We start from the raw sequence: 17,850 nt of genomic DNA, 5'->3' as shown, positions 1-17,850 counted from the left end.
GCAACCATTAAGCAATGACTCCCCAACCTCCCCTCCCCATCCTATTTCTATCCTAATCAACTATTCACTCTTTATACATAAACTCAGAAGAAGACTTCTTTGTAGAGCCAATCCTGACAAAATAAATCACATCTTTTACACTACTTCTTAACCCTGTACATATTTTTATTATTGAATTTATCATCTCATTCTGTAACTCTGTTTGTATTCTCCTGGTTTGAGCTATTTGAGGGTAAGATCCAGGAAACACAAACAATATGCTAGCAATTATTAAAAACCTTTATATTTTTTATGGTTAACACAGGGCCTGGCACTGAGTAAGCACTCACTACATTTTTGTCCAGTTATAATGAAAATTATTAGTTGTGGTCTGGCACAGGCATAATTTAGCACAGAAAATGCTAGGCAGGCTCTTTCTGCTAAAAACACTCTTTATCTGGAAAGTTTATATGAAATATCATAATTCATTTTATGTTAATGTATGCTGAGCTCTGAACGTAACCTTTTAAAATGTAAATAAAGTCTAAAAGAAATAATATATTAGAATCTGCCATCAAAACCTTCAGCGCAAGCTAATTTATCAGGATCTTTCTCCAAAGACAGTGAATAAATGATTTAATTTTGGAGGTTGAGATGGAAAAAGATAAGAGAGAAGGGATATGCATATGACCAAACTCATCAGATTGTATATATCAAGTATGTGTAGTTTTTTTTATCAATTTTACTTCAATAAAGCTGTTAAAAAGAGAGAAGGGATAATGTTGTGTAAAAAGTATTATTTGATAAATATGATGCTACTTGGATGGGGTAGAGAAATAATACATTGGAAGCTACTCAAAAAGAATTCTTCCTACTTTATAATTTCCTAGGACATCTAATAAGCCTTGTAATACTGTAATAACACTCTTCTCTTTACAAAGACAAATGAAATCTACCTATCTACTGACTCATACCTCTTAATTACTTATAGCAGTGCTTTCAATAACTGTTCAAATAGAATATAAATGTATAATTTATACTTTACCTGATAAATGTATAATTTATACTTTACCTGAAAAAGGATACGAACTTTCATTAAAACGTATGTCAGACATGACAGTTAAAAAGGATTTTAAAAATGAGACTGGAAATACTGAATATAATTATTCTAAGAACTAAGGATAAGAGGATTGTAATAAGTAGCGTATTTTAGTTTTAAACTTCTTGGCAACTTTTGAAGGGTTGGAAAGGAACTTTGCTTGAATGTTTTGTTTAAGCAATTAAGATCATTCACACCTTAGAATACTCTAATCAACCTTTCATGGTGTCTTTAAAGGAGAAAAATATCCCTCTTCCTCAAGTATCCTGAAAAGGATACGCAGTAAGAAAAATATTTGCTTAAATAAGGTTTGCTTAGACTCCAGCTTCCTTCTGAATATTCTTAAGTTAGATGTGCCAGTCTTTTTGGAATCAAGTCACTGGTTTACATGAACGTATATTCTCTGTATATGTGGTGACATGCATTATTTTTTAATTTTTTACTTATTTTATTTTAATTTATTTATTTTTACTTTTGGCTGTACCACACATGTGGGATCTTAGTTTCCTGACCAGGGATCGAACCTGCACCTGCTGCAGTGGAAGCATGGAGTCTTAACCACTGGATCACCAGGGAAGTCCACACTTTTTAATTTTTTTAAATTGAAGTATAGTTCATTTACAATATCATGTTAGTTTCAGGTATACAGCACAGCCATTCAGTTTTTTATATATATATATATATTCTCCTTCAGATTCTCTTCCCTTATAGGTTATTACAAAATACTGAGTATGTTTCCGTGTGTAGTTATATGCTTTAAATAAAATTTATGTAAGAAGTTATTTTAATCTGTAGATCAGCCTAAGTTCAAAGATTATAGTCATCAAAATAAAAATTGCTATGAATGGAAAGGAATATCATTAGCTTATCTGAAATGGAAGAAGAACCACTGAATTACTCTGGTTTGTTATTTGTATTCTACAAGACTGAATTAAACCTTAGAACTACTTCCTCTTAGATAAAGAATAATGAGCAAATGAGATAACTTCTTTGGGAGTTTGGGAACATATGGTCCTGAAATGCAGTAACTTAATTGAGACTTTCACTAGTATTTGGCGTAACTGCAATTTTGTAGCATGACAACCATCTTAAAGTCGTAAGTTACAAACCTAAACTATTATATTCCCAAATACACTGTAATTTCTCCATTTATGACATGGTGAAAATACTATGGAATATGGAGAAACTGTTGTTACAAACAGCAAGATACATATTAAAATAAAATTTTAATTTTGACTAATAAGTCCTGAAATCTATGTCAGAAAGAAACTCTACAGTTAGCACTTTCTGCCCTGAGGGGGTGGGATAAAGCGGACAAAGGCAGGAAGGGGAAGTGCCTTACATAACTCTGCAATGACTGATCTGACCAAGTGGGAAATAGTCTGCATTGACTCCAAAGATGAAAGGAACCCATTTTCATCTCCTAACTACTAAGATTATGACATTACTTCTGGTAAGACAGAAAGAAAATGGGATAGCTGAAAATGGGATAACATTTAAAAATATATCTAAGCTGTTACATAAAATTATAGGAGAAAATAAAACTGATAACCACATTTTAGTTATTATAATATTGACACATGTAAATTAAAATTATATAGTTGATATGTAGTTTATATAGCAGATCTGTGAGCTTTTGAACATCTAAAAATCCTTGGCAAAATATGTTTTCTTCTCAACATATATGTGAATACCAAGTGCATACCAGTGAGTGGAGAGGAGAGTTAAGGTTATTGACTCCGTCAAGGGAGAATGCAGTGGGATAGCATATAAAAAATTAAGCATATGTTAAAAACATATATTTTGGAAGTATCAGCTCAAAAGCTCTGTTGACTTTTATCAGTATAAGTTATGAGTTCAGATTTCCAAAAATAGTGGAAAAACTTGACAAAGAAAAAATTTATGATAAATAAATGAGTCTATGTCAGAGAAAGTATACATCATTCAACATCATAGAAATAATGTTCAACTTAATAGATCATTTAGCCATAAATTTTAAAACAGTGTAATTATAGATAGCATCCTAACTCTGTCACTTAACAGCTGCAACCCTAGTCCAGTTACTTAGCTTTTCTTAAGACTCCAATTTCTCATCTGCAAAATGGAAATCACTCTATCTGCCTCATAAGCAGTGAGGATTGTATGAGGAGATGCACACAAAGGACTACATAGGTGTCTGGCACCTAGCTAACCTAATGAGTGTTTACTATTATTATTTTATTACATCATCTCCTTCCAACTACGTCCACCAAAACTGTCAAACAGACGGCATTCTGCATTTTCAGTGACTGTGTTTCACTTTTAATTTTTATTACATTTGGAAAGCCAAGCATACATACTACTTCATTTTCCTATCATATTAAAATTGTCATAACTGGCCATGAATCACATTACAGAAGATACAAATAAATCTTTCCTAAAATATGCTCTCAAGCCAGAAGGCTTGTTAAGTTAATTTAAGAAAAACAAACAAGAAGTACAACTATCTTGTACCGCACGCACATCTTTTGCCACATGGAGACACGAGGAAAGTCTCCTTGGTTGATCCCTCTGTAAGTTCAGGTGACATTTAATAAGCGCTGACTCTTTTTAATTATGTAAAGTTTTAGAAGATAAACCACATTAGTCAACTTACCTGATGAAGATCATTTCCCAACACATACTCTGCAAAGTAGCCGGGAGCAGCAGATGAGGCTCTAATGGCCTGCCACATTTTATACTGACAGCCTCCCAAATAGTGAGAGTTGACTCCAGGAAAATGTCCATAGTTTCTGAACACAAAGGCTTTTGGCGTTATCCCTCTGTTCACTATGGTACTTACTGCAGCTACCTAGTAAATTAAAAAGTGAACAATACGCACTGTAAGCAGCAATATTTGGGAACTGTAAAAATTAAATATTATTTAGTAGTATGAACAATCTACAACTCCACCCATCAAGATAAATGTATAACATAACTATAATATTAATCAAAGGGAAGCAGATCCTTTCAAATAGGTATTTCTTTACAGGAAAATAGATACACGGGCTGAGACAATTTTGAGAAATGCATTATAAGAGAACAATAATAAAAGATATTTTTTGACTACATGATTTGAATAGTTATTGAAAAAGACACTGAAGAAAGCATAAATTTGCAGACCTTTATATAATAATTGATACTGCAGTAGTAGCAATGAATAAAAACTACTTAAAGATGAATAAGTATACTATTTTCATATCATTTATAAATTAGTCATTGTTTCTGTGCTCTTTGAAAGCATTATGACTTTAGTAACTGAAACTCTGACACTAAACAAACTCTCAAGGCTTTCTGATTGTAGTTAATAAGCGGTAGCTGGACAATTTTTTTTTTTTTTTTTTTGCGGTTCGCGGGCCTCTCACTGTTGTGGCCTCTCCCGTTGCGGAGCACAGGCTCCGGACGCACAGGCTCAGCGGCCATGACTCACGGGCCCAGCCGCTCCGTGGCATGTGGAATCTTCCCAGACCGGGGCACGAACGCGTGTCCCCTGCATCGGCAGGCGGACTTTCAACCACTGCGCCACCAGGGAAGCCCGCTGGACAATTTTTTATTGAAAAAAAACAATGTTTATCACCCAGGGTCTCAGATTTTCTCAGTGTCAGCTGAATTTATGTAAAATGTGATGTATCCTAATGATCTGCAATATAAACTTAAGAGGCTGAAAGGTAATGGTGAGGGCTAAATTGTTAGGTCTCCATGCCAAGCCGTCAGGGGCCTGTGTGCTTTGCTATTTTATAAACCAAAAGTCACATTCCAAGTTCGTGTGAGTGACCCAAGTGTGTCTCTAGGCCACTGTGGACAAGAGCTGGCCCTACACTAAAATCCAGAGGGTCTTTCCATTAATTGGTATACAGGCAGGCTCGATTAAGAAACGTGTCAATGGCTGCCTCATTTATCACGAGTGAAGTATTTTTTGAGATTTCTGCAGTTCCCCCACACCCACTCTATTCTTTTTTTTTTAAGTTGGCAATTCTCACAATTTAAGAACAAATAAACAAGAAGCCCTGAAGATACAAGAGAATAAACAAGAGGTGTAGTGTGTATCTTAGGGTCCTCTCCAATGAGCTAGTGCATTTCATTATCATGGCCTCACGTGGTCTGACGGAGCTACCCCTCCAGCCTCACTGCACACGCTGCCCTAGGATCCTTAGGCTCCAGCCTTCAAGAACTCTTTCAGGGCCTGCATTTCTCCATGGATCCTTCTGTACACACGGTTCCCTTTGCCAGGAACACTCATCAGCCTTCACACTGAGACCGCAAAGCCCACTTCCTTAGAGCAGTCTCCCTCATGTCTCTAAATATACGCTTTCAGAGAACTGTTTTTGTGCTCCATAGCACTTATTTTGGGAAAACTGTATCTCATTTGTGTGATCATTTGATTAATGCTTACTTTGCCCCACTGGACTGTAAACTCCATGTATGCGTTCACTCACTAACGTATCCAAAGTCCCTAGCATTATGCTGGCACATGGGGTAACATAATTAATATCTAAAGAATGAATAAAAATATGTGTAAGCAAGAGTGAAAGAGCAATAGAGGGAGCTGTATTTGATTTTTTCTGGTTACAGCTTGTCATTCAAGAATAAACACAACCTGCATGGGATTTCTGCGTACATAAACCCTTATTCCTTAATCAAATAATAAATTTTATTAAAGAACCCAAAACTCAAGCAATACTCAGATCACTGGGTTTCAAACAAAGTAAATAAAAGGAGAAGCCGAACTGAGACTGATTCTAGTGACATTAACATTTAAAAAACTGGGATTCCATTTGTATATTAATTTAATATTTATCTAAGAGGCACATAAAGTTTCTTTAAAAAAATCTGGGAGGAAATGCCACAATTTTCCTTAAATACCTAGATTTGATTAACCCTATAATAAAATAATTCTTTATCTTTAGTCCCAGTCTTCCATGTTCTTAAACTTTCGTTATACTTTTACTTGATATAGAAAAGGTCCAATGATCACATTCTGTACCTTCACAGAATGAGCCAATATATAAGGAATCAATATAATCTACTAAAAGAGCTTCCTTCATAATAAATCCGTTCACCTGACCTTCAATTCCAATTACGTGTTATATTTAGGAGACTCTAAACTTACCTTAGGGCACATGGGGTTTCTTGCTGTTTCAATCATTAGTGAAGATCCCATTCTATCCCTTTATTAAAGGAGAAGAATTAAAGTATATCAATTTTATTTCCCAACATCAGTGAACATACACTATGCAATTACTGTTGGCTCATGGCTTGTCAAAACCATGCAGGACATAAAAGTAGTATAAGAATCTCCTCTAGGAAGCTTATAATCCAACTAATGCACATAAAACAATATATAGTTATCCATTAACCTCTGATTCAAACTGCAAGTAGGTACAATTCTGAGGGGGGCAATCAATACAGGCTGCAGTATCTGGAAAAGATGCACAGAGGTGTAGCTTAAGAAGGACACCAACCATGGCAAGAAAACACATTAAAAACCAGGACATGTCCAGAGTAAAGGCACAGAGGCAGAACAACTTGATGTTTTCAGGGTCCTCCTGATAGGACAAAGGAGCTGTGTTGAGATAAGCCTGCAGAAGTATGGCAGACTAGTTGCAGAACAGTCTAAAAACCAGATCAGGATACTCAGACTTCAAACCTGCTTTAGCAATATAGAGCCTATGCCACCCCCCAAAAATGCTTTTTAAATCATCTGAGTTGACATTTGAATTACTGCAACACAATAGAAATTCTCCGTGGGTAGCAATTTTCACAACTCCATTATAAGGTAATTTTATTTCAGTGCAGACTTGTTCCAGACTTAAAAATTATGTATTTTCCCCCTGTACTGAATACAAAGACTATGTTTTTTGACCAACCTGACTCAGTAAGGAAAAACATTTTTCTAATGACATTTTTTCAAGTGACACTCATGTTTCACAAATAGAATATTACTGAATTTCACATAGTTACAAATTAGGTAGTAATCTACCCATTATTATCTTTTATAAATACAATGTAAAATGCTTTCTAAAACAGACAAGATCTTTGTCTTTCCCAACCTGATCTGTGTGTTTCCTTGGAATGAAGATCAACGCAATTTTATTCTCCTAAGGGTCTTTTCACTTTATCTTTTCATAGAAATCTTGCTGTAAAATTGGGACAGAGATACTAGAAGCATGCTGCTTTCACACTTAAAGCAAAGTTCACATTTATTTTTTGTTTAAACCTTGATTTTATAAAAAGCTAAAATGCTTTAGTGAATTGTTATGAATATAAATGGGAAGAGAAAATCACAAACATTAATTGGTCACTTTAGAGAGATGTCGAAATAAAAAAAAAAATTCTCGATATTCCCAGATTCTACTGATGCTATAATTAAAAATAGCATCCCTACTCCCTCTTGTGAGAGCACCGGAATCACAAGTAACTGCTGAACAAGCCTCATCAGGAAGATGCTGGAACTCACCAAAAAAGATACCCCACATCCAAAGACAAAGGAGAAGCTACAATGAGACGGTAGGAGGGGCACAATCACAGTAAAATCAAATCCCATAACCGCTGGGTGGGTGACTCAGAGACTGGAGAACACTTATACCACAGAAGTCCACCTACTGGAGTGAAGGTTCTGAGCCCCACATCAGGTTTCCCAACCAGGGGGTCCAGCAATGGGAGGAGGAATTCCTAGACAATCAGACTTTGAAGGCTAGCAGGATTTGACTGCAGGACTTCGACAGGACTGGGGGAAACAGAGACTCCACTCTTGGAAGGCACACACAAAGTAGTGTGCTCATCAGGAACCAGGGGAAGGAGCAGTGACCCCAGGGGAGACTGAACCAGACCTACCTGCTAGTGTTGGAGGGTCTCCTGCAGAGGCGGGGGCTGGCTGTGGCTCACCGTGGGGACAAGGACACTGGCAGCAGAAGTTCTGGGAAGTACTCCTTGGAGTGAGCCCTCCCAGAGTCCGCCATTAGCCCCACCAAAGAGCCCGGATAGGCTCCAGTGTTGGGTCGCCCCAGGCCAAACAACCAATAGGGAGGGAACCCAGCCCCACCCATCATGAGACAAGCGGATTACAGTTTTACTGAGCTCTGCCCACCAGAGCAACAGCCAGCTCCACCCACCATCAGTCTCTCCCATCACAAAACATGCACAAGCCTCTTAGAAAGCCTCATCCACCAGAGGGCAGACAGCGGAAGCAAGAAATACAGTCCTGCAGCCTGTGGAACAAAAATCACATTCACAGAAAGACAGACAAGATGAAAAGCCAGAGGGCTATGTACCACATGAAGGAACAAGATAAAACCCCAGAAAAGCAACTAAATGAAGTGGAGATAGGCAACCTTCCAGAAAAAGAATTCAGAATAATGATAGTGAAGATGATCCAGGACCTCGGAAAAAGAATGGAGGCAAAGACTGAGAAGATGCAAGAAATGTTTAACAAAGATCTAGAAGAATTAAAGAACAAACAAACAGAGATGAACAATACAATAACTGAAATGAAAAATACACTAGAGGGAATCAATAGCAGAATAACTAAGGCAGAAGAATGGAGAAGTGACCTGAAAGACAGAATCGTGGAATTTACTGCTGCAGAACAAAATAAAGAAAAAGAATGAAAAGAAATGAAGACAGCCTAAGAGACCTCTGGGACAACATGAAACGCAACAACATTCGCATTAAAAGGGTCCCAGAAGGAGAAGAGAGAGAGAAAGGACCAGAGAAAATATTTGAAGAGATTATAGTTGACAACTTCCCTAACATGGGAAAGGAAAGAGCCACCAAAGTCCAGGAAGCGCAGAGAGTCCCATACAGGATAAGCCCAAGGAGAAACATGCTGAAACACACATAGTAATCAAATTGGCAAAAACTAAGGACAAAGAAAAATTACTAAAAGCAGCAAGGGAAAAACGACAAAGAACACACAAGAGAACTCCCATAAGGTTAACAGCTGATTTCTCAGCAGAAACTCTACAAGCCAGAAGGGAGTGGCATGATATATTTAAAGTGATGAAAGAGAAGAACCTACAACCAAGATTACTCTAGCCGGCAAGGGTCTCATTCAGATTCAGTGCAGAAATCAAAAGCTTTACAGACAAGCAAAGGTTAAGAAAATTCAGCACCAACAAACCAGCTCTACAACAAATGCTAAAGGAACTTCTCTAAGTGGGAAACACAAGAGAAGAAAAGGACCTACAAAAACAAACTCAAAACAATTAAGAAAACAGTAATAGGAACATACATATCAATAATTACCTTAAACGTGAATGGATTAAATGCTCCAACCAAAAGACACAGGCTTGCTGAATGGATACAAAAACAAGACCCATCTACATGCTGTCTACAAGAGACCCACTTCAGACCTAGGGACACATACAGACTGAAAGTGAGGGGATAGAAAAAGGTATTCCATGCAAATGCAAATGAAAAGAAATTGGAGTAGCAATACTCATATCAGATAAAATAGACTTTAAAATAAAGAATGTTACAAGAGACAAGGAAGGACACTACATAATGATCAAGGGACAATCCAAGAAGAAGATATAACAATTATAAATATATATGCAGCCAACATAGGAGCACTTCAATACATAAGGCAACTGCTAATGGCTATAAAAGAGGAAATCGACAGCAACACAATAATAGTGGGGGACTTTAACACCTCAGTTACACCAATGGACAGATCATCCAAAATGAAAATAAATAAGGAAACAGAAGCTTTAAATGACACAATAGACCAGATAGATTTAATGGATATTTACACGCCATTCCATCCAAAAACAGCAGATTACACTTTCTTCTCAAGTGCACATGGAACAATCTCCAGGACAGATCACATCTTGGGTCACAAATCAAGCCTCAGTAAATGTAAGAAAACTGAAATCATATCAAGTATCTTTTCTGACCACAACACTATGAGATTAGAAATCAATTACAGGGGAAAAATAGTTAAAAACACAAACACATGGAGGGTAAACAATACGTTACTAAATAACCAATAGATCACTGAAGAAAGCAAAGAGGAAATCAAAAAACACCTAGAGACAAATTACAACGAACACACGACAATCCAAAACCTATGGAATGCAGCAAAAGCATTTCTAAGTGGGAAGTTTAGAGCAATACAAGCCTACCTCAAGAAACAAGAAAAATCTCAAATAAACAATCTAACCTTTTACCTAAAGGAACTAGAGAAAGAAGAACAAACAAAACCCAAAGTTAGCAGAAGGAAAGAAATCATAAAGATCAGAGCAGAAGTAAATGAAATAGAAACAAAACAATAGCAAAGGTCAATAAAACTAAAAGCTGGTTCTTTGAGAAGATAAACAAAATTGATAAACCATTAGCCAGACTCATCAAGAAAAAGAGGGAGAGGACTCAAATCAATAAAATGAAAAAGGGGAAGTTACAACAGACACCGCAGAAATACAAAGCATCCTAAGCGACTTCTACAAACAACTCTATGCCAATAAAATGGACAACCTGGAAGAAATGGACAAATTCTTAGAAAGGTATAACCTTCCAATACTGAATCAGGAAAAAACAGAAAATATTAAGAGCAATGACAAGTAATGAAATTGAAACTGTGATTAAAAATATTCCAACAAACAAAAGTCCAGGACCAGATGGCTTCACAGGTGAATTCTATCAAACATTTAGAGAAGAACTAACACCCATCCTTCTCAAACTATTCCAAAAAATTGCAGTGGAGGGAACACTGCCAAACTCATTCTGCAGTCACCATCACCCTGATACCAAAACAGACAAAGATACTACAAAAAAATGGAAATTACAGACCAGTATCACTGATGAATATAGATGCAAAAATCCTGAACAAAATACTAGCAAACAGAATCCAACAACACATTAAAAGGATCATACACCATGATCAATTGGGATTTATCCCAGGGATGCAAGGATTCTTCAATATACGCAAATCAATCAATGTGATACACCATATTAACAAACTGAAGAATAAAAACCAAATGATCATCTCAACAGATGCAGAAAAAGCTTCTGACAAAATTCAACACCCGTTTACAATAAAAACTCTCCAGAAAATGGGCATTAGGGAACCTACCTCAACATAATAAAGGCCATCAACAACAAACCCACAGCAAACATCATTCTCAATGGTGAAAAACTGAAAGCATTTCCTCTAAGATCACGAACAAGACAAGGATGTCCACTCTCGCCACTATTATTCAACATTGTTTTGGAAGTCCTAGCCACAGCAATCAGAGAAGAAAAAGAAACAAAAGGAATACAAATTGGAAAAGAAGTAACACTGTCACTGTTTGCAGATGACATGATACTATACATAAAGAATCCTAAAGATGCCACCAGAAAACTACTAGAGCTAATCAATGAATTTGGTAATGTTGCAGGATACAAAATTAATGCACAGAAATCTCCTGCATTCCTATACACTAATCACAAAAAGTCTGAAAGAGAAATTGAGGAAACACTCCCATTTACCATTGCAAAAAAAAGAATAAAATACCTAGGAATAAACCTACCTAGGGAGACAAAAGACCTGTATGCAGAAAACTATAAGACACTGATGAAACAAATTAAAGATGATACAAACAGATGGAGAGATATACCAGGTTCTTGGATTGGAATAATCAATATTGTGAAAATGACTATACTACCCAAAGCAATCTACAGATTCAATGCAATCCCTATCAAACTACCAATGGCATTTTTTTACAGAACTAGAACAAAAAATCTTAAAATGTGTATGGAGACACAAAAGACCATGAATACACAAAGCGGTCTTGAGGGAAAAAAACGGAGCTGAAGGAATGAGACTCCCTGACTTCAGACTATACTACAAAGCTACAGTGATCAATATTGTACTGGCACAAAAACAGAAATGCAGATCACTGGAACGGGATAGAAAGCCCAGAGATAAACCCACGCACCTATGGTCAACTAATCTATGACAAAGGAGGCAAGGATATACAATGGAGAAAAGACAGTCTCTTTAATAAGCGGTGCTAGGAAAACTGGACAGCTATACGTAAAAGAATGAAATTAGAACACTCCCTAACGCCACACACAAAAATAAACTCCAAATGGATTAGAGACTTAAATGTAAGACTGGACACTATAAAACTCTTAGAGCAAAACATAGGCAGAACACTCTCTGACATAAATCACAGCAGGATCTTTTATGATCCACCTCCTAGAGTAATGGAAATAAAAACAAAAATAAACAAACGGGACCTAATGAAACTTCAAAGCCTTTGCACAGCAAAGGAAACTGCAAACAAAATGAAAAGACAACCCTCAGAATGGGAGAAAATATTTGCGAACAAATCAACGGACAAAGGATTAATCTCCAAAATATATAAACAGCTCATGCAGCTCAATATTAAAGAAACAAACAACCCAATCCAAAAATGGGCAGAAGACCTAAATAGACATTTCACCAAAGAAGACATACAGATATCCAAGAAGCACATGAAAAGCTGCTCAACATCACTAATTATTAGAGAAATGCAAATCAAAACTACAATGAGATATCACCTCACACCAGTTAGAAATGGGCATCATCAGAAAATCTATAAAAAGAAAATGCTGGAGAGGGTCTGGAGAAAAGGGAACCCTCTTGCACTGTTTTGGGGAATGTAAATTGATACAGCCACTATGGAGAACAGTATGGAGGTTCCTTGAAAAACTAAAAATAGAATTACCATATGACCCAGCAATCCCATTAGTGGGCATAAACCCAGAGAAAACCATAATTCAAAAAGGCACATGCACCCGAATGTTCACTGCAGCACTATTTACAATAGCCAGGACACGGAAGCAACCTAAATGCCCATTGACAGACGAATGGATAAAGAAGATGTGGTACATATATATACAATGGAATATTACTCAGCCATAAAAAGGAATGAAGTCTGGTCATTTGTAGAGACATGGATAGACACAGAGACTGTCATACAGAATGAAGTAAGTCATAAAGAGTAAAACAAATATTGTATATTAACGCATATATGTGGAACCTAGAAAAATGGTACAGATGAACTGGTCTGCAGGGCTGAAATTGAGACACAGATGTAGAGAACAAATGTATGGACACCAAGCGGGGAAAGTGGCAGGGCGGGTGGTGGTGGTGGTGTGATCAATTGGGTGATTGGAATTGACATGTATACACTGATGTGTATAAAATGGATGACTAATAAGAACCTGCTGTCTAAAAAAAATAAATAAAATAAAATTCAAAGAAAAAAAGAATAAAGCTACTATAATCATCAAAAAAACCAGCATCCCTATAATAACACAAAATCATTACCACAGGAAAAAATATAAAAATGTTCTCAATAAACAATGAAAGAAAAAAATGACAATAAAGGCCAGGGAGTGGGCATGGTAAAGCATAACAACAAGGCCCCCACTGAATTACACTTGCTGATTTCCATACCCTTGTATACAGTCCCTTTCCACACAGACCCTGGGTTTGAGTGGCTTTGGTCAATGGGACATCAGCAAATATGCCACTAAACTGAGGCTTGGTTAAGTCCTCATGCACTGAGGCTGGCCCTAACTGGAACTCTGAGACCACCATGATGGGATGAAGCCCAGGACAAGAGAGACCAGCTGTCCCAGCCATCTCAGCTGAGCTGCCTGCTGGCTCCCAGTAACCATGAGTGAGTTTATACAAGACCAGAAGAAATGTGCAGTCGAACCACAGAATCATGAGACTTAATCATGACCCAAAAAAAAAAAACTTAATTAGGCCTTAGGACTAGAAAATAATATAAAGATTTACCTGATTTCAAGGTAGAAAAGACTTTCTAAATATTAAAGCAAAGTTCAAAATTAAAGGAAAAGATCTGACAAATGAAGACTTCAAACTCCTCCACATTAAAAAAATGTTTTTAACTAAAAAGCACGTTTTCAATATATCAACAAACGGTTAATACATTTCTAATATAGTGAGCAATGCCCTGGTAGGAAAATGAGCAAATATTATGCTCTTGAAATTCACACACAAAAAGGAAATAAAAAAACAAAAAATGTTTAAACTCATCAATAACCAAAGTGATGCAAACTGTAAACACCAGTTTTAAAATCTCTCAAACTGAAAAAGTTCTAAAAATTAAAATGTTTGGTGTTCATAAGTATTTCATGAAATGGAAACACAAACTGATGTTGGTGGGTCAGCTGGGACAACTGTGTGGAAGAACAATTCAGGTATATACATCTATCTATCTATCTAAAAAATAATTTCTTAAAACATGTATACTTTCTGACCCAAAATTTCACTCAAGAAGTTTACCTTAAATATATAACCAGAGACTTAAGTAGAGATGTAAGATATCCACCTAAACTTTACTCTGAATGGGAAAAATATCTGAAATATCCTCTTTTCCCACTAGGGAATTTGTTAAATAAAAAACAGTACATCCATAAAATGGATAGCAAACAACCATTAAAACACATCTCAAGGGACTTCCCTCGTGGTGCAGGGGTTACGGCTCTGTGCTCCCAATGCAGGGGGCCCAGGTTTGATCCCTGGTCAGGGAACTAGATCCCACATGCATGCTGCAACTAAGAGTTTGCATGCCACAACTAAGGAGCCTACCTGCTGCAACTAAGGAGCCCACGTGCTGTGAGTAAAGGAGCCAGAGAGCTGCAATTAAGGAGCCTGCCTGCCACAACTAAGGAGCCCGCCTGCCACAACCAAGACCCGGTGCAACCAAAGAAATTAAAAAAAAATTATCTCAAAAAATATTTAAAAACATAGGAAACCAATCACAATAAAATGCTAAGTGAAAATGCAAGATACAAAACTACACGTGCATTATCCCAATTTTGTGAAGGGGATGAATACAAACTCACATTCACAACCTCACATACACATATACTTATTTATCTCCAAGAAATTCCAGAAAACATACAACACCATGTTAATAGTGCTTTTGTTCTTCGTAGGATTATAAGCTATTTTCACTGTTTTATTTATATATTCTCTATTTCCTATATAATGATTATTTTTAAAAGCCATCAACATTGACCTAATAATTATGTTTCTTATAAACTGACCTACTGATACATTCTGAAGTGTGGGCAGAAATGTAAATTTTCCTACCATAGCATTGTTCAGGATCACAAAAAACCAGGAATAACATAAATGTCCCAAATATAAGCAATTAAGAAAATATGGCACTGCAGAATGCAGTGCAGTCTTTTAAAAATTTGTCAAGAAATTTTCATAAAGTTGAAAAAGGGGAAAAGGTAGAAAATTATAACTACAATATAATTTCCACCATATGAAACATATATGAAAATGTACATAGTCTAGGAAAAAAAATTAGAAGAAAACATACTGCAAAGTCTACAGCTCTAAACAAGATTGTGGGTGATTTTAAGTTTCTATTTTATGCTTATATTTTTAGAAAGTGAGTATAACAGCTTTGTAATATTTTGGAAGAAAATGTTTAAAAATTAGTAAATCTTTTAGAAGAATATTTGTTAATGACTTGAGAAAGACTAATACTACTACATCATTTTAAATAAGGCCCTCAAGCACCTGTGGATTTTGGTACTCTCGGAGGTCCTGGCACCAATCCCTCACGGATACCTAGGGCCAAATGTATGTTAAGGAAAAACAACAGGTGCAAACATGTCCTATATACAATATGGTCTCAATTTTTTAAAAGACAATTGCAACTTTTACACGCAAATCTCAAACATGTGAACCCAAGAAAATAGTGAAAAGAATACAATTCACCAAAACAGTAGTTATCTTTAATTAGTGAGATCAATAATTTAGTATTCTTCTTTATATTTTTCTGCATTGTTCAAATATAAATCAAGACATTTTAAAAAAGAATAAGTACATGGGCTGTGCTCAGAGCAGGAGGTATGAAGAAATGGCTTCTTTGTTTACAACACACCCGACAGGAATCTGGGTTCATTGTGACAAAGGGCACAAAACTTGTGGCCTTCCTATGAACAAATACCCAACACGTGTCCCCATGCACTTCACGTGGCTGCTGGGCAGGACCAGTGGGACAGGGCTCAGTACTGGAAGGAAAGCCACAGTATTCAGTGGGGGAGTTTGCCACCTAGAGCCTGTCTGGTCCATGTGTGTGTGACCCATGAGTGGTCTTATAGGCATAAAGGCTTTGAACCCCTCTCTTCAAGGAAAAAAGAAAAACAGATTCCAACTATATGCCATTCTGGAAAAGGCAAAACAATGGAGACAATAAAAAGATCAATGGTTGCCAGGAGTTTGGGGGGAGAGGGGAGATGAATACATATAGTACAGAAGTCTTTATGAGCAGTGAAAATACTTTGTATGACATTATAATGATTTTATGTCATCATACTCATCATATGGTATGACATACTTATGTCATACCATACTTTGGACATACTTTTGTCCAAAGCCATAGAACGTGCAACCCTATTCATTTTATAAAGTGAACCCTAAGATGAACTAGGGACTTTGGTGATTGTGATGTGTCAGTGCAGTTCAGCCTTGGTTAAAAAAAAAAGTCTTGGAATTAACACTCGGGGTAGACACTTTCGGCAAAAGTTTTATTTTTATATATGTATACATATTATATGTGTGCTTGTTGTATTGTGATGTAAAATCTACTTTTTAGATTAAAAAAATTTGCAGGCTACTGTAGTTATACTGGCAAATAAAAGCACAAATTAATCTCAAAAAAATAAAAAAAGAGTAAGTACAACTTACTTAAGAATGTTTTCCCATGTTTGACTGTCATAAAATGCATGGCTCCAACTCATTTTGACTGTTCCAACAATGACATTTTGTGAAAACACATCTGATCCCAGTTTTCGATAAAGTTCCTCACATTCATCCAAGGGCATATGAAACAATCCCAACATGAATGCTAATATAGCACCTGAAAGAAAGAATCCTTAGTTTTTCTCAGCCCTGCCATTATAGTACTTATAAGATCTCCTGAGTCACAGACTTGGTTAAAATTCTAGCTTTGATACTTTTTAACTGTGTCACCTGAGACAAACTACTTAACCTCCCAGAGCCCCAATTTTTTTCATCTATAAAATAAGGATAATAACAGTAACTAAAATTTACATGTTTTTATAACACTGGGATAACACACGTAAAAGGCATTACCAGGCCTCAATGAGGATTCAATAAATACTAACCACTGATGATGACGATAATTTAAAAAATATTAAAATGTGTTGTTTTGCATTAAATTAAATTATAACTAAGAATTAATAAATTCCTTAGTTTTAGTCAGAGAATACAGTATATTTGACAACTTACCAATTCATTAAAATGATTACTCCTTCAGGTTGGTCCTGGGAACCAATGTAATAAATAAAGAAATTAGGTCTCTGGGATGTCTTTTTAAACAGCTAACTGCATACCCTAGCCGCACTTGATAGGACACACTGCCACCTAGTGTACCTAACTGGCATAGCCCTGAACTAAGGAGGAAAAGGGGAGAGAAACGCTTTAAGTGACAGGGAGAGGGTGGTAAGGGCGAAGACCTGTAGAGTATCACTGCTTACATTAAGATAACGAACAAAGTAAAAAGCAGGAAATCACTATTATAATGTATTTAAAATATTTTATGTATTTTATTATTCTTAGTCTTACTCTAGTAAAAGACAAGTCAGCTTGTTTTAAAATACATTGTATGGCATAACTATATGATAGAAATTGTTACTTATCAATTTGCAGAAAATGTTTAATTAACACAAGAAATAACTTGCCAAAAAAAAAAATTAAGTTGCTTTTAAGA

The 17,850-nt window shown here is 36.2% G+C and overlaps 1 protein-coding gene across 5 annotated transcripts in view; it reads right to left on the bottom strand.

Moving 5' to 3' along the window:
* Positions 1-17,850, bottom strand: part of PNPLA8 (patatin like domain 8, phospholipase A2) — a 134,657-nt gene that overhangs the window by 13,652 nt on the left and 103,155 nt on the right. For all 5 annotated transcript variants that reach the window (XM_079931837.1, XM_079931839.1, XM_079931840.1 and 2 more), the window contains 3 exons: positions 16,806-16,977; positions 6,207-6,264; positions 3,714-3,908 (listed from right to left, as the gene is read on the bottom strand). In XM_079931837.1, the coding sequence (XP_079787963.1) occupies positions 3,714-3,908; positions 6,207-6,264; positions 16,806-16,977 (425 nt within the window). The remainder of the gene's footprint in view (positions 1-3,713; positions 3,909-6,206; positions 6,265-16,805; positions 16,978-17,850) is intronic.

This window comes from Stenella coeruleoalba (assembly GCF_951394435.1).
Source record: "Stenella coeruleoalba genome assembly, chromosome: 9".
NCBI lineage: Eukaryota > Metazoa > Chordata > Mammalia > Artiodactyla > Delphinidae > Stenella > Stenella coeruleoalba.
Note: the sequence above shows the minus strand (reverse complement) of the source record. Positions and strands in the feature narration are given on the sequence as shown.